The sequence below is a fragment of the Lonchura striata genome, chromosome Z, assembly GCF_050655825.1.
Source record: "Lonchura striata isolate lonStrDom1 chromosome Z, ASM5065582v1, whole genome shotgun sequence".
Taxonomy (NCBI): Eukaryota; Metazoa; Chordata; class Aves; order Passeriformes; family Estrildidae; genus Lonchura; species Lonchura striata.
Window position 1 is genome coordinate 48570058 of NC_140740.1, and position 24655 is coordinate 48594712.

The 24655-nt window shown below is 44.4% G+C and overlaps 1 protein-coding gene across 2 annotated transcripts in view; it reads left to right on the plus strand.

The window, feature by feature from the left end:
- The window catches only part of LOC146763808 (uncharacterized), a 90812-nt gene that overhangs the window by 14657 nt on the left and 51500 nt on the right, over nucleotides 1-24655 (plus strand). The window contains exons 1-3 of one of the 2 annotated variants that reach the window (XM_085568091.1): nucleotides 18043-18176; nucleotides 19340-19469; nucleotides 19852-19990. In XM_085568091.1, coding sequence (XP_085424217.1) covers nucleotides 18043-18176; nucleotides 19340-19469; nucleotides 19852-19990 — 403 coding nt within the window. Of the gene's footprint in view, nucleotides 1-18042; nucleotides 18177-19339; nucleotides 19470-19851; nucleotides 19991-24655 lie in introns of those variants that run through there. The other variant, XM_085568092.1, reaches the window with a different exon arrangement.

Genomic DNA, 24655 nt, shown 5'->3' on the forward strand with positions numbered 1-24655 from the left:
GATTATACTAGAATAAAATTAGGTGTCTAAAAGCTGGATGTGGAATGGGGAAGCAAAACAGATTTGTCAGCTATCACAACTAGATCTCAAAAGCATGTATGAAAAACATACATTAATGATATAATAAATCAACCAGAATCAGAGTCATCAGGTTTCAAGTACCATTCCCAAATCTCACCAGACATCAGCTGTGTGCAAAAAACCCCAACTTCAGCTAATGGCAGATCTTGCTTTAGCTTCAATAGAAGCTGAATGTAGTGGTATGAATGCGCAGTCCTGGCTCTGTGCCTGCTCATTTCAACAAGACTTTGATTGAAGTTAAAGGTCTGATGTTCCTCTCTCCATCCAAGTTCAGATTAATTAATAAAGCTGTCACTGCAGATAGTTGCTGCTTCGGATTATTGCTTAGAATCATAGAGTCACAGAATCATTTAGGTTGGAAAAGAACTTTATATCATGAAATGCAACCATTAGCCCAGCACTGCCAACTCCACCACTTAGCCATGTCCCTAAGTGTCACTTCTACACAACCTTTAAATTCCTCCATGGACAGTGATCCCACCACTTCCCAGGGCAGCCTGTTCTAGTGCTTGAGATAGCATATCAGAGAATAACTTTTTCCTAATATCTGATCTAAACAACCCCTAACAGAAATTGAGGCAATTTCCTTTTGTTATGTTTTCTTGTTTACCTGGGAGAAGAGACTGACCCCCACCTGTCTACATCCTTCTTTCAGGTAACTGTAGAGAGTAACAAGGTTCCTCCTAATCCTTCTTTTCTCCAGGATAAACACCCCCAGCTTCCTCAGCCACTCCTCACAGGACTTGTGCTCCAGACCTTCCCCAGCTCCACTGCCCTTCTCTGGACTCACTCCAGCATCTCAAAGTCCTTCCTGTAATAAGTGGCCCAAAACTGACCCCAGGATTTGAGGTGTGGCCTCACCAGCTCCCAGCACAGAGGGGCAGTCACTGCCCTGGTCCTGCTGGCCACACCACTGCTGGTACATTCAGGATGTCCTTGGCCTTCTTGGCCACCTGGGCACATTCCAGTTCATGTTCAGCCACTGCTGACCAGCACCCCCAGGTCCTTTCCCATTCAGCAGCTTTCCAGCCACGCTGTCCCAGTCTGGAGCTGCAGGGGGTTGCTGTGACCCAAGGGCAGGACCCAGCACTTGGCCTTGTTGAACCTCACACAATTGGCCCTGGTCTGTGGGTCCAGACAGTGCAGATCCTTCTGCAGAGCCTTCCTGCCCTCCAGCAGATCAGCACTCACACACAACTCTGGGTTACCTGCAAACTGGCTAAAGGTGCTCTCAATCCTCTCATCTGGATCATAAGTAAAGATACCACACAAGTCTGACCCCAATACTTACCACTGGGGGACACCACCAGTGACTGGCTGCCAACTGCATTTAATTTAATCCACACCACTTTCTGGGCCACTGCCCACGTTTTTACCCAGTGAAAAAACACCTGCACCATGAAAAGCCAGTGTTTTCCAGGAGATGCTGTGGGAGGTGGTGTCAAAGGCTTTGCTGAAGTCCAAGTAGACACATTCCCAGCCTTTCCCTCACCCATTACATGGGTCACCTTGTCACAGGAGGTCAGGTGTGTCAAGCAGGACCTGCCTTTCACAAACCCATGCTGGCTGGGCCTGATCCTCTGGTTTCTGTGTGTGTCCATGGTGGCACTCAGGATGATCTGCTCCATGAGCTTCCACAGCACTGAGGTCAGGCTGCCAGGCCTGTAGTTCCCTGGATCTTTCTTTTGGCCCTGCTGGTAGATGGTAATTGTTTTTGCCAGCCTCCACTCAGCTGGAATTTCCCTGGTGAGCCAGGGCTGCTGGTAAGTGATGGGAATAGGTCTGGTGAACACTTCCACCAGCTCCCTCTGTGCCCTTGGGTGGATCCCTTCTGGCCCACAGACTTGTGGGCATCCAAGTGCTGCAGCAGGTCACTGACCATTTCCTTTTGGATTATGGGGGTTTCACTCTGCTCTCCATCCCCATCTTGCAGCTCACAGGGCTGTGTACCCCGAGAACAACTGGGGTTACTGTTACAGACTGAAGCAAAGAAGTCATAAAGCACCTCAGCCTTTTTATCCTTTGTCACTGTGTTTCCACCATGTCCAGTAATGGATATGAATTCTCCTTAGCCCTCCTTTTGCTGCCGTTGTATTGCCTTTTACAGCAGTAACCAGATTAAATTGTAGTTGCGTTCTGGCCCTTCTAATGTTCTCCCTCATAATTTCACAATATCTTTTTAGTCCTGAGTAACCTGCCCCTTCTTCTAGATATGAACTCTCCTTTTCCCCCTGATTGTCAGCCAAAGGTCTCTGTTCAGCTGGGACCATCTCCTCTGCTGGCTCATTTTTCAGCACACGGAGACTTTCCTGGAGACTTTAGGATTTCCTCCTTGCAAGACATCCACCACTCCTGAGCTTCCAGCTTTCCCTGTTTTTGCACATGCTGCATGCACTGGTGTAAATGCCTTCAATTGGGATATTGATTCCACAGCCTTTTTGTGGGAAGAAGCTCTAATTCCTTTGGGACTGTTCGTAGGTTTTTCTGTGGTTTCTAATGCATCAATAGTCCTTGGGTCTTTGCTGCTGTGTCTTTCCCTACTCTCACTGAGAGGGCAGATCACTGGACCTCACTGGTATCCCTCAAAGTCACCTTTTTCTGGAGAATAATTGTCACAAGGTATATGTGTTTTACTCTGTTCCTGTGGAATGTTTGAATGATTGTTAGGCTTCTTCCTTTGTTACTTCTTTGCCAAGATCTCACTTAGTGTCCAACACTAACAAGTGGCTTTAAAGGCTTATGAAAAGGATCATAAACATGATTTCTACCCGTAGAATCATATCTTGTTAGAAAGAAAGCAAAAAGCCTTCATAAAAAATCTCCCCATGTCCCATGCCCAACTGGCCCTGGAAGAGTAACTCTGCACTCTTCCACTTGTTGTCTGTGTGTTGGTAAATTCTTTTGTAAATCTTTATTTTCTTAATGAAGTAACTCATGGGTTTCACACCCCGTCTTCATCCAAAACCAGCATGAACCTTACCTTATCTTAATATTTCCTTCTTTTCTAGACTTGATAATGGTAGATCTGGGCTTGCATTTAGTAAGGAGAGGAGACAAAGACTTTTAATTTGTGCTGGTCAAAATATAAAATAATTAAGTCAACCATATTTAAGTCCTTACCCATGCCTCTCTAATTTTTTTCTGTATTGATGGGGTGCTGTGTATGCACAGACTCTGCTGTGTTTAATACATTTTAACATTTTTCTTCTTCATGGAACTGCTGTTTTGTTTTCATCCAAGAAAAGCAGAGAAGGAGTCCCTGATCTTTGCAAATGCAGTGTTAAATTTTTAATTATCCTGATGATGTAAAGTGCCCTTACTAAAGTTTTATTTTTCTTTTCCCAAATACTGCAGTTCTGCTTAGGTGATTTCTTCAAATGCTCAGATTGCTTTATCAGCTTCCTGCCTGGTACTGTAGGGCTCCACATCACTGATTGTCTTCAACCTTCTTGGCACCAAATGGCTTGCTGAACCTTTCTGGAGTGGTTTCATTGCCTAGCTGCCAGCCCTCTCAGCCTTGCTTTCATGGCCTCAGGGGTGTCTCATACTCCTCTGCTGCATGTTTAACCTCATCCTTGATCATCCACTTCAATTTACTGCTAGCCTTCTTGAGTTCCTGTTGCAGGCACTGCATTTGAGGAGTGATTTAAATTTAAAAGCACCTTCAAAGGCCACTGAATCCAACCTCCATTTTAAGCCAGTCTAATTAGATCAGGTTGTTAGGGACATGAGTAGTCAAGTCTTGGAGGGTGGAAAGGACAAGGTTATACCTCCTCAGCTGAAAGATGAAGTGCTCAAACCAAGCAACCAAGAACAAGAACCTTGGGCGGAAGCTGCTGAGAAACTGCATCCAGGCATAGATGGCAGAACCAGCAAAGCCTCAAGGGCCAAGGGGACAAACATCATTCAGATGCAGGGACCCCAGGTACTGTCCCACAGGGTAACATGCTGGAAGTCAGGTATTTCTTACCTAGACATTTACTGAATGCTGAGCCTGGTTTTACATGGATGTATCTGAGGGAGAATAGGATGCACAAGAAAGTGTCAAGGGTCAGAATGGCATGGTGAAAGACAATGAATTCCACTTTGGCAGCAGGAAGAAAACTCTCTGCATTTCTTCTAATGCAGGAGGCAAATTTGGCTTTGAGAGAAGTGGGAAAACAGGAAGTAGACCAGGAAAAAGAAGCTTGTCTGTAACTGAGTCACATCTTGGAAATGGCCTCGGTGGCACACATTGTGGCAATTCCAAGGCTCTGAAACTACAAGTGACTCTGCAGGAGTGGTGGCTCTGCCATCAGGTAGACAGATGTGATGTTTCCAGGGATGCAGAAGGCAGGGAAGCAAGTCTTCCTATGTCCCCAGCAGCAGTTCACTCCTTGAGCCAGATACACAGCAGTGCAAAACTCAGACCTTACCCTCAGGAGCCTTCATAGGGTCAGTCAGAGGCCTTTCAGCTCCATGAGCATTGTGCCATGTATGTTCAGGGTCAGGAAGGCTGGACCCTCCTTGGCATTTGGGAATAGAGCCAATGGAAGGGGTGGTATTTGAGGATGGGGCCCCACTATGTGTTTTTGTGTCAGGAATCCAATCATCTGTACAGGTAACTGCACATTTAAAAGTTTGGTCCTGAGACACAGATGCTCCTAGGAGGTTCTGATGGTGCTGGAAACCTACCTAAAGCCTTGTCTGTACATCTTCCTCCTTTTTAATTCTGTTCTTCTAAGTTTGGTTACTTTTAATTTTTTTTTTTTTCATTTACATTATTGTGAGTGCCAGCACAGGTTCTTCTTAGGGAGCAGGTAAATGATGTCCTTTCTGGCTCCAGAGAGTTAAAATCTGCTGTGGTTGTTCCTGCTATACCTCCTGCAAGCTTTGGAACTGAGATCGCAAAGTATTACTGTGTGTGTCAGTGTCCCAGTATCACTCCTTAGGTTATTGCAAGTGAAAAGCATAGATTAGAGATGAACAGAACTGGACAGTCTGTGTGCTGAAGATGATGGTGAGGTGATACTCTGAAGAGACTCATTGCATGAGACTTTTTCTGCAGTGCTCAACCACCCTCCTTTGTAGGCTCCAACTGCACAGAGCAGCTCTGCCCTGAGGTCCTGCATTAGAGGGAGTAGCTCTGAGCCTCCAGAAAAAACAAAAACCCAGCTTGAAATCCTGTGGTTGGTAACATTTTCCCCCTGCTGCAACAAGACTTAAGTCCCTTCACATTTCAAATGCCTCTTATCTGTATCTTAAGTCTGCAAGGTCACAACCAGTATTTCTTTCTTACACCGACCTCTGTAAAAACATTTGGATGAATGTTATTAATCTCCTTGGTGTCCTGCATGCCTAGGAGATATCAACAAAACAGCACACAGGCAGTGTTTGGAATGAACATATTGAGGTAGGTTTGAGCCAAATAACAACGGAAAGGAAACCTGTCACACCTAAATAAACAGGGGAGCATGCCTATGAACACAGCAGTTTGCTGGGTGATGGGGTAGGAGCAGGCCAATTGCTAATGGGATAGTCAGGCTGAAGGCTCTTCCACACAAAAATGACACAGGTTGTTCTTCTGGGCTCCGCCACCAGGCTCTGGTTTTACTCAGAGCAGCGAGGAAGAGCTGTGGGGTTGGTCCTCTTCATCCTCTCTATGCACTGCATAGAACAGTGGCTCTGCCCTTTCTTCTATGAGATACTGTGTCATTTCCTGTTCTGCAGGTATGGCAAGGAAGCACAGCTAGGCTGACTGCTCTGTGAACAGAACAAAAATCCCCAGAAGAATCCCAATAGCTCTAAAGTGGACACAGGAAAAGTATCCAGGACGAGCAGTGGGAAGTCAGCAGCTGTGCCACAGCAGGCCACAGCAGGCGATAGAATCTTAGGCATGTGTTTCTTGTAACTCCCCCTGTGCTGAGGTGGAGACATCCCAGACAGCAACCTGAGGGGACCAGATCAGTAGAGGTATCTGAAATTCCACTGAGGAACTGACTCCTGGTTTTGTCAGGACTTACCTGAGGGGCTTTGGAGATAAGCTACCAACTTGAATTGAATTGGAATAGAAGAAATGGGTAAAGATAAGGGCAGGGTTTGGGTGCCCTGTTGCACACAACTAATAGAGGGGAACAACAGGGGACATCATATCTGCTAGTCCCCAGTACATCTGGCTCCTTGACAAAGCAAGGCAAAGTCTGGGACAATTTGGTGGCAGAGTAAAACCACCAGCACTCTGCCTTGCTGCTGGGCCATGTGCAGAACACAGATGTGTGATTAGAAGATCCATGTGCATTTGCCTGTGTACAGGCAGCTGCTATAAAAGAGATGAAGGTCTGCTATAAACTGTCCAAGTAAAAGCTTTGTATCATCCTTTCTATCTCATAATGTAAAATCATACCTGCCTGTGTCTAAATGGCTCTGTAAGCTGTTTTGTCAAAGCCACAGGGGATCCAAAGGAAGCCAGGCGATGATGGCAATGAACCTTGTGAAGGTGATACCCAGCAATTCCATTTTGGCTGTATGTATGAAAGAGCCAACAATTGTGAGAAAGCACTGGAAAAGCAGTAAGATGGGATTCTAAACCGCTAAAGGGTATCTTAAATTAAAAACTGTCCCTTTAAATTTGAAAGTCCTGTGTATTTGCTATCACCTCAAAAGCAGCTCTTGTCTGCAGCTGTACATTGAGTTAAGGACTTCATCTGTAATAACTCAATCTTATGTCCCTGGTCAATCAGATACAGCACCTGCACTTTAAATATGTATTTCCTGTTGTGAATTTTTGCTTCCAGCGTCATTGTCCCTCAGTTATCTCTTCTGGACTATGTTTGATAGCTGCTTGTTCCAAAATATTGTACAGGCTTTCACATATTTTGTATCTGAGCAGATTTGCCAAGTCCAAACAGCAAACCTGGAAACCTTGCTTTTACATCTATCCTGTTTAGTTACACAAATCAAGAAGCCAGGACATCCTAGTGGTTCTGTACTGCCCATTGGTACTCCTACTTCATCTCCACATCCTCTCTGTTAATCGACATAATTTAAGGAACATTGATTTCTGCCTTCACTGTTGAAAGGCTTCAGGCAGACTTACTTGTGTGACAGCTGCACGTCTCCAGGCAGGCATTTAAACCAGATTCCCTGAAATGTCTTTAGAAATTTTCAGCTTTGAACAGCTAAGGCAACACAGCTAGAAGGGATATACTTTTAAAAACACCCCATCTGCAAGGCATAAGCCCTTAGCACAGTTTATAAGCCTTCTGTCACAAGTTAAATCAAATTAATCCTTTAATTTCCCACTACATTAATGCTACTGGGAAAATGTGTTTGTTTACCTAGTTCTCAACAACTTTTACAGGGAGCATGAAATCAGTAATTTATGCAATTTTTGTGCTTCTTCAACACCTTCCTTTCCAGGATCACAATGTGTCCCCTGGCTGGTCTCAGGAAACTTCCTGTATTACTTGCATTAAATTAAATTACTTGCTCACCATGTGCAAATAGGAAGGCAGACCCTGTCACTGTATTCCTGTACTCTTCTGACACTGGATTGAACAACTTCCAAGAGTTTCCAAGTTCTCCAGAGCAAATTAATTTGGAAACTGGTTGTATACACCTTTAATTAGTTAATAAGCATTTAATTTTAAGTTGTCCTTGATTGTTTTTGCAATTTAGAAAGAGCCCTGTTTTCCCTGCTGTGTATAACTGTATAAAATCCATGTTCCAGAACTCAAACTCTCAGTGCCTTGACATCTTGTTTCACATTTCTCACTGTCCTCTGAAGTCATGGCTGACTCCCTCTCAGTGTGAAAGCAGCAAAGGATGCAGCCTGATGCCCTTTTCCATTCACTGTCATTTTTTAGGGCCCTTTCTGCCCACATGAGGCTCCTGCATATCTCATTCCCAGCTGTGTGCTGATCTGCTGGAGTTAATGATCCCGTTGAGCTTTAGACCGCGGGAGTCAGGATTTCCTGGTGCTGGCTGCGGACACAGATTCCTGACGCTGCAGCACTCTAGTGTGAGAATAGGGGAAATCGATGACTTCTGAGGGATAAGTTATTGCTTTTTGTTTACTTTGGCCTTTCTTTGTAAGCCACGCAATGCACTCTGTTTCTTTCACTCTCCCATTACAAGCTTTCCAGGCAACGTGGAAGGTGCTCACGTCTCCTCAAGTGTCTGTTTTTCATTCCTGATGTGATGTTGCTTCAGTCCTGCAGGTGAAGGATTCTGCCAGGAGCCCCTCAGGCCTGAATTTGGACATGCACATGGGACCAAATCTTTCCAGTCTGGTGCTCAGTGCATCTCCATGGTACCTCAAAGCAGAACAAAGCCTGTCCAAGGGGCTGTGTGGTCTGCGGCCCTCTTTGCAGTCCCTGAGCCCCAGAGCAACAGAAATCCCACAGGAATCACTCTCTTCACCCCCCACCCCTCCTCTCTCTGCAAATCTCTTATCTCCATAAACACTTCCTGGTCTGCCTGAGTTCTCATACTACCCCAGAGCTCGAACACAATTCGACTGAACGGATTACTGAACTGGGAGATTTATGCTGTTTGCGAGTGGGGCTGCAGGTTGTTTTTGTTCCAATTAAACAATGGGAATAAGGAAAAACAAATGCTGCTGTTAAAATAATCACAGAATCCATGTGATGTGGGCAACAAAAATGAAGTTCACTGCTACTTTACATATATGTGCGCATTCCTGTATATAGATGAATTACCAATGAAACAAAACTAAATGTATTTCTTAATTATCCAATACCTGGGGTTACACTACTTGCTTAGAGATCTTAATCTAAGTTCTAAATCCCTGTTTTTGAAACAGAACCCAAACACAGTGAATATTTTTGAGTTCATGTTTTGTTGTAGTGCTCAAAAACCGACGGAGCCATCCTAGGGGAAAATAAAATTCAAGGCCATCTTGTGCTGTCCTGCAATAAGTACTTTCACTTACAATTAAATGGAAGTTGGGCTAAGCTTTGAACAGTCACTTAATACTTATATTTCCCCTAACTTTTGTCACTTGCCTGAGTGTGGCTGTGGGAGCCAGCTTGTGCTATTGCTTTTTTCCAGCTGTTTTGCAGACACCTTCTGATGTCTTTTGGCCAACTGGGTGCAGAAAACTCCAACTGGGGCATGCTGTACTGGGCCACTTGTAGTCAGATTTTGAATTTTTTCAAGTTTTGTTCAGCTTGTCCCTGAAGTTTGTTTATTTGGGCACAGATACCTGCCTTTTCAGGCAGAGCAATAAAAGACAGCAAAAGGGACTTGGAGATCATTCACAGGGCAATGCCTGTTTAGAGCTTCCCTGTTATATACAGGAGATAATGTAACAGCATAGAAAAATGTATCTGCAAAAAAATTCTCATGACCTGATGACTTATGCAACAAACCAGAACATTCATCAGTATAAAGGATAAGTTCTTTACATATCTAAGGATTGTTTTTATTAAGAATACCATTACATGTATCCTCAGAGAAATTTTTACAATACTGTATCATTTACAGCAGGAGTCAAATTACTTGTCCAGTTTTGCAATTATTTGAGAAAATAAGATATTTCAACTTTCATCTGTAATTCTTGAAGGGAAAAGGACTTCACAAATTATTTTTTATTGTCTTCTTTTTGCAGTAGGATTGGAAACAACATTAAGACCAAAGCTGTTCCTACTTAGCCACAGGATTCTGAGGAATGGTCTTTGGGTAACTGTTGCAGTGTGATTTAATGGTTTACCCCCAAACACTGGTTCCACCCCTGTGAAGTTGTCCTCCCAGGTGTGTCAATCATTCCTCCTTTCCCCACCCTGACCCCTGTCAGCACTGCCTGTCACTCCTGGCATTCCCTGGCATTCCAGATGTGCTTGGGCAGGTTGAGTGATTGGGCAGGTTGAGTGATTGGGCAGGTTCAAAAGATGCCCTCCACCCCCGGGGGGGGGGGGGGGGGGGGCATTGGGCCATCCAGGTGTCCTTTGTTCCCTGAGACCTCCTCTCCCATACCTGGTTGGTGGCTCCCTATCCTTTCCCCCAGCCTCTCCCCCAGGTAAAAGAGAGGGGAACCACGCGGTCCAGGAATTCTAGTGGAGCAGTGACTGGATTCACAGGCCTGCGGGCCAAAATAAAAACTCTGGATTGAACCCTCCATCAGAACTGATTCCTTTCCTTCACCATAGCCTTAAAAGCTTCTCTAGCAGAGGGAAACCTGAGGGAGTGGACCCTCTGTGAGGGAAGCTCCATTCCACCACCACCTGACCTCTGGCTTGCCTGGACTTGTGTCCATGTACCCAGTTGCAACATTCAGCTAGCCAAAAGTGTGTCTGGGGTGAAACACCACAATTGCTGCCATTTGGTCCAGCAGTAGGGGCCAGACAATCCAGGGCACATCCCGTTCTCTATATTGGTAACTCCAATAGGTGATGAATGAAGGAAGATGAGTTTTGGCCAAGCCTTTCACCGAGGTTCTTCTATGCAGGGAGTCTGAATCACTCCTATTCTAAAAGGGATGAAGTTGATCCTTTAGTGTCACTTGTGTGTTCATCAAAGCAGCTGTCCTGGGTCAGACCAAGATCTCCTCCAGCTAAGTATCCTGTCTTCAGCAGTGGCTGTGATAAACAGTAGAAGCAAAGCCAGGAAAAGCAAACGGGATGCTTCCCTGGATCATCCTCCCAAACCTCTACCTTCAGCTTGGGAATTTCTTCAGCTGCTTGGGTTTTCTGTGCATCCTCAATGGATTTCTCTCCTAAGTACTAGCTGACCTCCCCTTAAGCTGAGCTATATTTCACAATTGTCAAAGCATCTGCTGGTGGGGACACCAAGTACCACCTCCATGTGAGTATTTCAACCCCTATTAACAGGAGGGGGTCTTTAATGAGCCAAAGAGATGTATGTGAACACAGTCAACACCTCTCAGTTCCTTCCATCCCAGGAAGAAGCTGACAAGGTGTCAAGTCACACTTGCTGCCCATGCCCTGTGCACACCCAGGGGTTTGTGCTGCCCAGGCTCCTTGGCTAGCACTTACTTCATACAAACAGGCATTTTCCTGGGATACTGAGAAAAGAGTAATTGTGAAAGAGCAGTGGGAATCCTGGCTGAGGTCTCCTCTGCTTTGCCTGTCAACTCCAGTAAAGCACAGGCTGTGTTGTGGAAATGCCAGTGCCCAGCCTTGCACCTTGCTCACCGTCACCCTAAACCACTGACTTGCCTTCGCAGCTTGGCCTGTGCTCTCCTTCATCACTGTGGATCTGTCTGAGAATCATAAAGTCATAGAATGATTTGGGTTGGAAAGGGATCTAAAAGGTCATCTTGCTCCAACTCCTATGCCATGGGCAGTGACACCTTCCACTAGACCAGGTTACTCAGAGATCCATCCAATCTGGCCTTGAACACTGCCAGGGATGGGGCATCCACAGCTTCTTTGGGAAACCTGTTCCAGTGCCTCAGAATGCTCAGAGTAAATAACTTCTCCCAAACTTCTAATCTAAGCCTACTCTATTTCAATTTAAAGCCATTCCCTCTTGTCTTATCTCTACAAGCCCTAGTGAAAAAGGGCTGTGGCTCACTCTGTCTGAGCATCCATACACTTGAGGAATGGTGCTTTTGTGTCACTCCCTCATGGCCTTGCTGTCATCCTTGGCTCTGGCTTGTCCCCTGCAGAGCATCCAGCTCTTGCTGTTTCCTGACATGCCTTGTGGTCTCCCCAGTCTTTACCAAGTTGTCATTTCATTCTAGATTGACAAAAATATCTAGTTATATTGCGGCAGTGTCCTCTCTTCTCCTCCCCAGCTCTCCTGAAGCTACAACACCTGCACATCAGCGACTGGTCAAGCTGGCAGTTTCAGTCCTTGTCCAGACTATCCTTCATCCATTGCACCCTCTGTGTGAATGGCACAGCCTGACTCATACAACCTGGCTATGAACAAGGCTGATCACTTCTAGGCATAAAATAAAGAAGTTTTAAAAGACATATATACTTTTAGTTTCAGCATGTCAGAGATGATAAGAGAAAGACATGTGAGAAATGTCAGAGAATTATGGATATGTTAATGTTTAAAGTGACATTGTTACATTATTTTATCAGTTCTCACTTGTGGAAATTAAGAGCATGATAATGTGGTGGTCTTACAGTCTGCATGGAAATACCTGCAAAGCAATCAGTTTTTCAAAAAATGTATTTTGAAATGGTGTTGGAAGCTGTATTTTCTTGCAGTTCTGATGGATTGGTAAGCACTTGAGTTTCTGGAGTTATTTTGCAGTTATTGGCTTAAGAGAGACATGCTTTTTTATCTTATTACAAGTTCTTGCCTAAAGTGCAATGAAGGGATGAGATTTATTTGCTAGTTTGAGTTGCTCTGTTCTGCTCACTCTCTTTGCTCCCTGTTACAAATCCTCTGGCCAGGTTGCTAGGCAGAAGGGAAATAGTGTCATTTGTTAAACAAAGCACACAATGTCTTTCTTTGTAGGCTTCAAACATTCTTTCAGGGGTGTGAAATCTGTGTTAATAATCAGCTCACATTGGAAAAGTCCCAGTTAAACATTACCACAAGAGCTGTGATGTTTGTGTACTATCCGAGGACACAAGAGATGCCATTTCCTGAAAATTTACCTGGATCCTTCAACTGGTCAAGGAGCTTGTTGCCAAGGTTTTCTGACAAGGAGAAGCAGAAATATGAACCATGTTGTGTGCAGGAGAGGAGGACGCAGGACAGACAACTGGCAGCAAGGGTGACAGAGGTTCAGATTTTTTGTTCCCTTGCCCTCTGCATTTTTCTGGTAGTTTTTTCTGGTAATTTTAGATTTATTTTAATTCCACTATAGTCAGGAATAAGGAGAAATACAGTTATTTTTAAGGAGAAATCTCCTTATGAGCAGCCCTACAATAGTTCCCCGGTGCCCTCTAAACTCCACTTACTGCTGGGGTGCCCTGTCCAGTCTTAGGTCATAGATGGGTTTTGTGTTTTGCTGAAAGACATCTTCTGGGATTGAGGGAAAGGAAGATACTAGGAAATGCTTTCTTATAAAGACCTGTATTTTGAGTGGCCTTTTCTTGCTTAAGCTTTGCCTTTTCCCTGCCTGGACTGCACTGGAGGAGGCAGTTCTTAGTGTTTTAAGGGGATGACTGCAAGATACAGCTGTTCAAAGAACTCATATCTCACCTTTCAGAAGGGAAAGAATGCAGATCTCTCCTGTGCTCAGCCATATCTGACCCAAGGCTCTGTTGTGGTCAGCAAGTATTTGCTGAGTGGTGACACCACCATGTACAGGGAATATTGTACCTCTCCAACAGCTTGGGCCATATCCAGGGTGTGGCTGAAGAAAGGAATATGAATAAACCCTTCCTTTCCACCTACATGACTTTGTAACACCTAAGCCACAGGTTCAAAGATGCTACTTCAGCTTTAAACACTAGGAGCTAACTAGGCCACTAAAACCCAAGAACAGCTGCTGCATATTTGTTGCAAATTTCCAAGACCAGAATGTCTTTTAGACATGATTTACTTTGATCTACTTAGATTTCCCTGTGTTAACCACTGTTTTGAGTATGTGTTATTCAGTTAGGGATATTTTTAAAGACAATTTTGATTTGCTTTATTATCCACCTCACAAATACACTGCTTTGGTAAATAGCTATATTTGCCATTAAATTTTTATTCAATTTCCAGTTAAGTAACTTAACTTCTGTCTTAAGTCTGATGCCATTACTCTAGTTTATAAATCCATCAAGTCAGCCTCATTGATCTCAGATTTTCACTGTGAGAAATGATTGGTCTATTGGCTAAAGGGAGCTTCCCTTTTAGTTTTAAGTAGTTTCTTGTCAGAAAAGCTTATATATTGATAAAAATACAGATATTTGCCTATATATGTATCTAGCTAGCTAACTCTGATGTCCTGAAAGAAAGACTTATTTATCTTTGAGTAAAATTAAATCCATGGTAACTTGTTCATCTGAAATCACCAGGCCAAACAACATCTCATCCAAAATACATTCCCAAGGGCTTGGTCTTGTTTCATCTTTGGGTTTCAACAAATCACTGTTAGGAAGCCAGGCTGTACAAATTAAATCACTGGAAGAAGCACTGTAGATCACCTAGAGTGCTGCTGTACAGCTACTCTCTACTCTTCCCGTTTCAGTGACCAGTGAATTCACTCTCTCATCTGTTTGCAGCTATGGGACTTTCCCTTTCAAATTCTTAAATTTTTCCAAGTTCTGACATCCAATAAATTTTTTAAAATAAAAGCTGTAGTTCAGAGCAGGATATTAAAGGGGCTTTTACACATTTATTATGTAGGATCAGTGACTGCTTCTTCTCATCATGGCAGGGCTGTGGCTTCTCTAGCTGAGATGTGTGGATGCAATCCAAACTTGGCCAGATATCTCTATTCTCTGACATAGCCACAGCCATTGTGCTATATTCTTTGAAGTTGGCTTTGGCTTTCCTTGGAGTGTGAAAAAGGCTCCAACACTGCCACTACTGCCTCCCAGGAGAGGCACACAGACCCAATTTTTTCTCAACTGGCACTGCAGGAGAAGAGCAGCCCCATTCTGGTCACCTTTGTTATACCCCTGGATCAGGGAATGGGACAGTCTGTGCACAAAACAAATAATCAGGGCCTGACAGTCTTCTGAGGCATTAAAGGTCCAACTCAATCATCAAAGTCAGCTAGTCACCAGAGAAACAAATAATAAAAGCAAACTGAAAACAGAAAGGTAGAGCAGGTGTGAGCAGACACAGATTTCCTGGCCCTATCCGGTGGGCCACAGCAAGCTTGAGCTCCACTACACTTAGCATCTGTATTTGTGTGTTTGTAGCCACCAGAGTGTCTGCAGTCCTTCTTACAGGCAACAACAGGAAAACAGACTATTCTGGGGAAAGTTTGTAAGAGCTGCAAGTACCCTTTTGTGTTGAAACATTTCCCAGGAGCCTGGGTGGTGTGTGCCAAATGCAGGTGTAATGGGTGCTGCTGTGCCTCCCCGTCAGCAGAACCATGACAGCCACGTCTCCCAGCACAGATTCACCTGGGCTTTGCTGGGAGGTGGCATTTCAGTTTTTGCTCCAGATAAACCCAGCTCAGTGTGGACAGAGCAAAAAAAAAGGCCACCCTAAAGAGCACAAATGCTAAAGATCTGACAGATGTGCTCAATGAGCAGAGAGATCATCAACACCCCAGCAAAACCCCTCCAGATATCCAGCCTCCAAACTAAAGGGTAGCCTTTGAAACCTGGGATGCCAGACTGGAAGGAGGATCAGGAACACCACCAGCACTTTCATCTCCTTTTTGATGGAGGAGCTTTGAACTGATGTGGAAGTCATTTGATCTGTCTGACCTTTAAGAGAATTAATTGCTGGCTTAGAATTTAAAGTTAATAATTTGTTTCTAGACAAGGTGCTCCAACAGCAAGGCAATGTTGGAGCAAGGGGTGGGCTGGGTTTGAAATGGGAACCACATCTGCCAAGAGTGGAGTTATTTTGGATGCCTTTGGAGAAGAGCAAACTGGATTAAGGAGGGCGAAATAAAAGAAGTTATTCTCCTCCACTCTCAATTGATTTCTACAAGCCAATTCACTATGAATCTTTTTAGGATCTGGAAACATTATGGTCCACTTTGAATCAAAATAAATTATTCTGGTTTCCAAGCTGATCTCACGGTATTTTCTGTTAGCAGAGGAAATTCTGAAAATCTTGTAAGACATCCTGTTCTCATAAAATGCCCAGCCCAATTTTGTAAATTCAGGAGGTTTTGGCTAGGTCAGATAAGCTTTGGAGAAACATTTGAATATTCACTCAAGCTTAACCCACACTCCAGACAGTGGTGTGAATAGTTTCCTGCATTTCTAAACTTCTGATGCTTTGAAAAAATTTTACTGATTCTAGAAGCATGTGGACAGTGAGAAAAAAATCCAAACAAACAACCTGTTGCCCCTCTATACTTAAAATATTGAATAAAAAGAAGAACATTTTGCTGCCCAAAGGCTGAGGGATGGAATAAATTCAGCATGGTAAATGTCCTCTCCCCAGTGGCATGCAAATAAGCGACTGTGAAACCTTTCCAGGTCCAGAGATCTCTTGGGAAATAATAGTTACAGAGGCTGCTTTGATGGTGATGGTTTAGGGTAAAAATTGCCCAACAATTACTGCCACTACTGCATACATAAGACATATCTCCCACAAGAAAAAATGTATCCCATTCAGCCCCAGTGTTTATGCACTTCCCATCACAGCAGCAAAGAGCTGAGAATATTATTGTTTCATGGGAACCTGCTGGATATAGCAGGGCTTGTTGGAGGTCATTCTCCCAGACAGGAGTTTTATGTCCAGTCATTTAGTAGGACACACAAAGCTCCCTGCAGTCACACAGTGAGGAAGTCCCCTTCACATGACTTCAACAACAGTGAAAGTCCAGGTTTTCCCTTTGTTATAAAACCAATCCTTTAGTACCAAACATTTACTGTGTTGTCAGCACTCCAGTGTTAAAAAGGTCTTGCCATTAGCCTCGTCCCCACAAGTTTGGGTTAGCATCCCCAGTGCCTGTTTTAGCAAATAGAGTGGGTGCCTGTGGCACAGCTGCAAGCATTTATTCAATGCACTACAAAGAACTTCAGGCAAGCATGCTGAGGACTGTAATGCTTCCTTTTGTCAGCACAAGCCTGTTGATGCCTCAAAAGTTCTTTTCCAAAATTGTTAGTCAGAGTTTTAAAAGTTTTTTAGTTTGCAGGAGTCTGGACATGTTCTTGTAGAAATGAAAATTCCTATGAAGTGAATTTAAATCTAATGATATGATGTGGACATGCATCATTCATGTGTACATTTCTCAGTATCCTTGAGAAAAATGTTAGAAGAAAATGCAATAGAGAGAAGGAGATTTTCTCAGGATCACTTCCTCTTCTGAAATATCTCTTTTGTTCAGTCCAAATCAGCCTTCCAGAAGATTTGTCCGGTCTTGCCTGTCTTTCTGGACAACTTGTGCCACAGATTTTTAATCTCTGAATAACCCATTCCAACACCAAATCCCAGTTTCCTATGCTCATTGTTATTTCACCTTTTGAAGTAGAAGCTGGCAGTCACTACCTGTGCACAATGACAGCCCTGACAACAAAATAAGTCAGTAAAGGAAAGGCAGCATTACAAGCATATCACGTGACTTTGATATCTCAATAGCTAAAGAAACACTGGAATTCAAGTTAACTGTGGAATTTCAACTCTGTCCTCTGCTGTGAAACATCTTTTCATTATGTCTTGCTATTCATGCTTTTCCCTAAATAGTTATTGATTTCTAAGGTACTCTTCTTCCCATGATATTTTGCCTTTATAGTGAAGTTCTCAGAAATAATTAAGTTCTACAGCATCATTCAAATGTGAAGGAAATGAGTCCTTTTCACTCACCAGCTGTAAAGATCAATGGAAAGAATACATATTAATTTTGATGTCTGCACTGAGGCTATGCATTTCACATATTAGATGTGGCAGGCAAAAATTCTGACTCCAGGCTCTGAGTTCCAGGCAACCAAGGTCCCAGGTGAGAAAAGACTTGTCTGGGCCCCTCCTCGCCCCTCTGACTTTATTTCCCTTTTTCTCCACAGCTACCACATCCTTCTGACTCCTGTTCTGGTCCTGCCTTGACCCCACACTGCCTGTCACATCCATGGGCTATCCCCAGCCTTGTCCTTCTGCCTGTCTTGTTGGGAGGATTCCTGAGTCTTCACTCCCCCATCACTACCCACACATCTGGCTCTTGTCCTTTCTGCATTTGAATCCAGGAATTTTCTCTTTCACATTGTCTCACTCCAATGAACATCATCTAAAGTGCAAGAGACAGACTTCTGGCTCACCATCTTCAGGTGCTTGGCCTTGCCATGGGCTGTGAAAGTCTGCAGCTGAAACTGCAAAGGAAGTCCTGCTTGAACTGTGGTTGGAACCTGCTCAGTGAGGATGAAAACTTCAATAATTCAATTGCTAAAATGAAAGGAATCTCAGAGTTATCCCCTGAGCATGTTCAAATTCAGCTTCCTAAAGGCATACAACATAGCCAGATTTGGGCAGGTTTTCAGGAGGGCCAAGGGGATATCTCCGATGAAGGAAACTCTCTCCAAGGAAGAGAGATGCCAGAGCTTTTCAAAGCAAAGGTCAAAATTGCTTTTTAACTTGGACAAAACATTGAATTTTTCCTTACCCTCACTATTGGAAACTGCTAAGTTTGTGGATATTTTCCAAAAACTTCAGCCTGAGGCAGATACCTGGCATGGAAAATTTCATTCCAAATAGTTATAGTTTGGCAACATTGTAAGTGCCTGAAAATAGGCTCTTACAGCCCAAAGGATCAAGCTTTCACTACAATGTGAAAAGCTGAGCCACCAGCCCTACCTGCAGTCACAGCCCAACATTTTGCCTCATCACCTGCACAGAAAACAGAGCAGGGGTGCAGGTGAGGGGGTGGATTTCCATCCTGTCAAGAAGGAAATTGCTGTGATTGGTACTAAAGAAATTGGTTAGGATGATTTGGAAATACTCAGGAATTTCTAGCATAGGGGAGCTTTGGACAGCAGGGATTATAGACCCCCATTCTGATTTCTACTTGTCTTCATTCATTCATATGTGCCACATAAATGAGGTTTTCAGTTTTCTGACAAATGTACTAGAAACAGCTTAGTCACATTGTCCTGATTTCCAGCTTGCTCAACTTGGTCTGTCCTTAACTCAGCCATCCATTTCCTAATTTTCTCACACTGCCACCTCTGCCTTGTCATGCTCTGCAGTAATTAATGCACAGACACAGACAACATCCAAGCAAAATTAAAGCAGCTGGCTGCTGATGTTGCACAGCGTGGGATTTTTCAGGAAGAAGCCATCAGCCCCTTCCCAGCAGATCCTTTCCTGAGTGTCAAGCACAGGCTGTTTGGCTGCATTTCTCACACCATGGCAGATGCATGGACCATATTCTGCAGGTATAGACCAGTTCCTGGAATAGGCAGAGGGGCAATGAGTGGCTAATGAGCACCAGCTGAGTTGCAGGTATTTCACATCTGCCCTATATGACTCAGTATCTTCCCCCACGGCCACATTGCTAGCAGCTCAGAGTACCTCACGACAAATGAGTCACGGCAGAAATGTGGCCATCCTCTGATGCTTCTGTGAGACCTGAGATCAATTCATGTCAGTTTTTCACCATGTAGGCGCAGTGTCACCCCTGGGCAGCGCTGCACTGGCTCCCCTTGGAAAGATGTGAACCCAGCACAGGGATGTTGTGGCAGGGCACACGGCCTGTGTAACACCAGCTCTGTTTGCACAGGTGTTGGATGGCTTCAGAGCCTGGATCCATTGATCATGGGAGTGTCCAGGAGGTCTCCTGTGCCTCACAGAGTTTGCTGAGTGGTGAACTCTTTCACAATGAAATCCTCTTTAGAACTGCTGACACTTTCGTGAGTAACAGCACTCATCTGCACAAAAAGGTTTTCTTGTTGTCCAAGTTGTTTTTTTTTTTTTTTCCCTGAATAGTGGTAGAGAAATATAAAAATCTGAATAGACAAGGTCTTTTTTATTGTCAGCTTATTGGGACATCAGAGATGAGCTGATGATAGTTTGCAGGTGGAGGAGAGGGGGAATGTTTATTTCTTTGTAGAAAGAGGTTTAGAGGCAATCACAGCAGCATCTGACTAAAACCAGAACTGATTGAAATCAGAAGAAAGGCGAGAACCAGGATGAATAAAACAGGAACAGGCTGAAAGTGCAGTAAAACACAACTTTCGCAGAAACATCGGCCTTTTATCTTATGCCTCGAGTGAAAACAAAGGTGTTTTCCAGCGGAAGGGATATCAGCCGATGCTGTTTCGGGAAGGCTGGAGCAGGCTGGTGGGACCAGGAGCATCCCCGGCAGCTAGAGGGCACCGCCGGCCGCGGTATGGGAGCAGAGAACACCGCAGGGGACTGGAAAACCAGCGAGGTAAATTTTGCTCGTACCTGAGGTACCTGAGAGCTCACCGACAGATCTGTGTTTGCGAGCCTTGCTGAGTAATCTAGCTCAGTGGTCTCTGAACCACACATGCTTTTCTGGAAGAGTTAAAACGTTTAAAAAGAGACAGCACCACTGGGGAAAATGTTTCAGTTTTACTTTTATTTCCCCTGTGCTGCTATATATAAGGCCAAAAAATTGTTTTTGTCAGTTGTCTGGAGGAGGTTCAGTGTTGCTACATAAGCAGAGTAACAGCACCAGGTGACCCTTCTGGCCATTAAATTCCTGCCTTGGCCCACTGAGGTGGGTACAGTCACATTCCTCAGAACTGCATGCAGCTTGTTGTTGATGAACATTTTAATACTGATTTCCACCCAGGCACCCTTTTAATCCCTATGAGCTACACACCTGGGAGCTGGGACCTTTCCCAGGTCATGTCCTGACCCTGTCTGTGACATGACAGCTTATCAAACTACTTCCATAACAGTAAATTCTGCTGGAATGAGCAGAAAAGATGGGATTTCTGTTACATGTTGCATTTGCAATAATCGGAAAAACAGTTTGCTGTGCTTTTACATTCCCTACAAATCTCTTCATCAATTTCTTCTGGTTACTTTCCCTCTGGTTCTCCCTCATCCCCTGCATGCATTTTTGGTAGTGAGCTAAGCAGGATGATATGAGAGGAATGGCTCCATCCTTGTCTTCATCCATCCCCTGACTTGTTTCAGGGTGCTGTGTGTGCTGGGGAGGCCCCATGGGATGTTGGTCAGGGTCAGTAAGGTTTACTGGTGCCCTCAGAGCCTTGACAGCAGTTTAAAGTGTCAGCTGCTGCCCACAGATCTTAGCTGCAGCAAAATACCCACAATTGACAAATGGGAGCAAAAAATACCACAAAAAAACAAACCCCACTAAAACCCCCCAAACAAACCATAAACTACCAAACCATCCCACAAACCCCCAGAACAACTTCGCTTTTGGGACTTAATCTGTTCAACTCTTAACTTTACAAATTCCAGCCACAGCACGAGTTGCAGAGCCAACTGATGTGTCACCCACCCTTGACTTTTAGAGAAAGGGGCAAAAAGTTAATAATGGGCTGAATGAAGCCAAAATGAGACCCCAATGATCTCTGAGTCACTGTATATTAAGTGTTGTGAGAAATGGTAACATTCTCCCTCTCCCACAACTCCACGCCCTTGAAAAAACCCTTGTGGTACAAGTTACCTCTGTGGGAGGGGTCCTGCTCTGCCAGTTGTCAGCCAATGATCCAAAATGCAAACCCACCCCTCCAAGACAGGTCCAAGTGGAATAAAATACAACTGAGCTTCAACAGAGGAAGAATCTAGATGAAATCTAGTCCAATACCACACAAATAATGATTTCTTACTGTATTGGGCTTGCAGGGCCAGATTTTGCTAACAGAGGGGCTAGAGGGGTGGCTTCTGCGAGAGGCTGCCAGAAGCTTCCCCTGAGCCAATGCCAGATGGATCCAAGATGGACCTGCTCTGGCCAAGGCTGAGCCAGCCAGTGACATTGACAACACCTCTGGGATATTAGATTTAAGAAGGGGGAGGAAACCTGAACACAGAGAGGAACAGCTCTGCAGACACAGGGTCAGTGAAGGAGGAGGGGCAGCAGCTGCTCCAGGAGCCAGAGCAGAGATTCCCCTGCAGCCCCTGGTGCAGCCCATGCTGAGGCAGCTGTGCCCCTGCAGCACAGGGAGGTGCAGGGGGAGCAGAGATCCACCTGCAGCCCTGGAGGAACCACACCAGAGCAGGTGGGTGTCTGAGGGGGCTGTGACCCCACGGGAAGCCCTCCTGGCAGGACCTGTAGCCTGTGGAGAGGAGCCCGTGCTGGAGCAGGTTTGCTGATAGAGGACTTGTGACCCTGCAGGGCCACACTGTAGCACCCCGTTCATGAAGGACTGTACCCTGGAGAGGGGACCCAGACCGGAGCAGTTCGTGGAGGGCTGCAGTGTGTGGGAGGGAGTCACATTGTAACTCAGATTTGTGGAGGACTGTCTTCTTTGGGAGATACTTGTATGTGCCCCCAACCCCCCCTGAACAAGCCCAAATTCATCAGTTGCAGGCTGCAGAAGCACAACGGAGGGAATGCATCTGGAGGAGCACAGCTCTGCTCAGGAGACCCAGAGAAGAAGCTTTGCAACTGTGACATTCTTTGCCAAGACTCTCTTGCTTTTCCCTGAGGCTCCCAGGCAAAATTAATGATGAGTTGCGAGCCAGAAAACAATGTAATTTTAAAAGAAAAAAACATACCAAGCAGTTCATCTCAAATGGAGATGGTAAAATATCTCTGCAGCGGGATTTTTTACTCCTTATGTTTTACTTGCTGTGGCTACCTCACATTTGGAGGGAGCTGTGTAAGCCTTGGTGTGAAATCCAAAGAGCAGGCAATGTTTTTACATGTTTGTTGCTCCTACTCTCGCTGCACATGTGACCAGTTCCCCTCACCAACTTGCTCTTTCACCCTGACTCTTCCCTCTCAACTCATTTCCCTTCTGTCTCAGAAACATTTCCCTCAGTGTCTCTAGTTTATCACAGCCCATTTTCCTCCTGTCCTCCAACTCAACCATTCTTCATGGAAGGACAAGAAACTCTCCTGCACAGGTTAAAAAACATCCTCTAATCTAAGCTAAAATCCTTTCTTGATCCTGGCTGTATACAAATGAAACCCTTGGCCCAGCAGGCCATCCTGCAGGGCTCCTGTATCCCTGGCCGTGTCTGCAGCCCAAGCAGTGCTCACATGTCCCCAGCCAGGACTGACCCCACAGCCTCTTGTCCTGCCAGCTCCAGGTGGTGACACCTGCCATGCAGTGACGTCCTTAGCCCAGAATGACATCCTGGGGCTTGAGCTGGAAGCCGGAAGATAGCTTCTTACCAGAAACCCTGTGTGTCATGCTTGTGTTACATACTTAAATCGTAGGAAACTTTTATCACTGTTGGTTGATGGACAAAAAAACTGTTAATTTAAAAATACCCAGGAGATGTGGTACAGGCAGTTTCGCATGAGAATGTTAATAAGCAATTTTTGGAACGATACAAGTAGCAGCTCTTTCCTCATCCTGCACCTTGACTCGTTACTTAAAATTGCTTGTTAGAAACTTCTGTTTCTGCAATCAAGCTCTTGTAGTGATAATCTCTTTACAGAAATACTTAAACCCTGGACTCCTTGGTCACTCAGTTAACTAGGCCAGAGAGACACTGAACAAATTTCCCCCAAGAAGAGGAACTCCCTGCTGCTGGCAGTGGCTCAAGCATTTACTACAAGGGGAAAAGGGTGCACATCTGTGGCGTGCTGGGGGCAGCAAGGACTGTAGCCAAACCCAAATCTACGTACTCAGCCCTCCAACGTCTAAGCTGTGCCTCACTGTGATGACACAACACTCTCCAAGCACAGCAGTGGGGTGGTGAAACTTGCCACAGCAGCCCTTAAGAACTCTGGTCTCCAAGGCTCACTGTTTTGTCCAACAATTGTTGAATTAGCTCCAAATTTAATATAAGAAGTGATGTTGCATCAGTTTAGATGAATTGCTTTTAGTGTAAATGTTCATTTGTGCATTTAGCATTTACGCTGGTTTTGTTTTTGTTTTTTTTAAGTGTGGGCCCAGGGTGAAAAATTGCTTTCTTTGGTTACTGAATGGAAAATCTCTTAATATCATGGGGCTTCCAATACACATTGGTCAGGTTAACATTGTGTAATTCTAAACTAGGCTACTTAATGACTATTATATGCAAAGAATTCGTGTTTCCAAATCAATCCAAGCAAAAGTTTCTCCTTAGCAGCATCATAAAATCACTATGACATCCCTTAGAGAAGAAAAGTGATAAATGTGCACATATACTTTATTAGTCATGAATCTTTACCTCTCATTATGATTTGCTTACTTTTTTCATACTGACTGGGAAGAAAGGCAAGGTCTCTCATTGTCCAATCACCCTGTATAGAAATGACACTATGCTGAGACCATGGCCACAAAACTCTGAATTTGTTTTCAGTTTTGACTAAACCATGTCTATTGCCTTCAACAGTGACCAGCCCAAGAAAGAACCCTCAGATATTTAACTTCCAATTCTGCTTTACTGTGCCATTCTGACAACTCAATTAATTTTTTTTGTTATTGTTTTGTTTAGGTTTGGGGGGGTTTGTTTGCTTGTTGGTTTGTTTTGCATGTTTGGTTTGGGTTTTTTTGTTTGTTTGTTTGTCAGGGGTTTTTGTAGATAAGCCATTTTTTGTTTGCTCAAATGACATTTTGCCTCTCAGTCCTCTCCCAGATACCACCAGTGCTGATCATGTTTAAAGAATTCAACAAAGAAAAAGTCCTTTCACCTGAGTAGTAATCCATCACTTTCACAAGATCCTTACCTTTCCTTCACCTCCTTAATCCTCACTAAAAAGCCAAAAGGAAGATCATGGAGGTGAAATGGTTATGAATCTCCTCTGCTTGTCTCAGGCCCTGTGAGGTGTAGGAGCTGTGGTTTTATGGTGGTGAGATGACCAGCACCACAGAGGATAGAGCTGTAATGAGGAAACATTCAAGCATGGCTGGGCATGGGCACTAAAATTCCAGAATTGACTTAGGAGGTCTCAGGCCCCCTGGACAGACCCACAAGATGCAGAATGACTGGCCTGCATTTT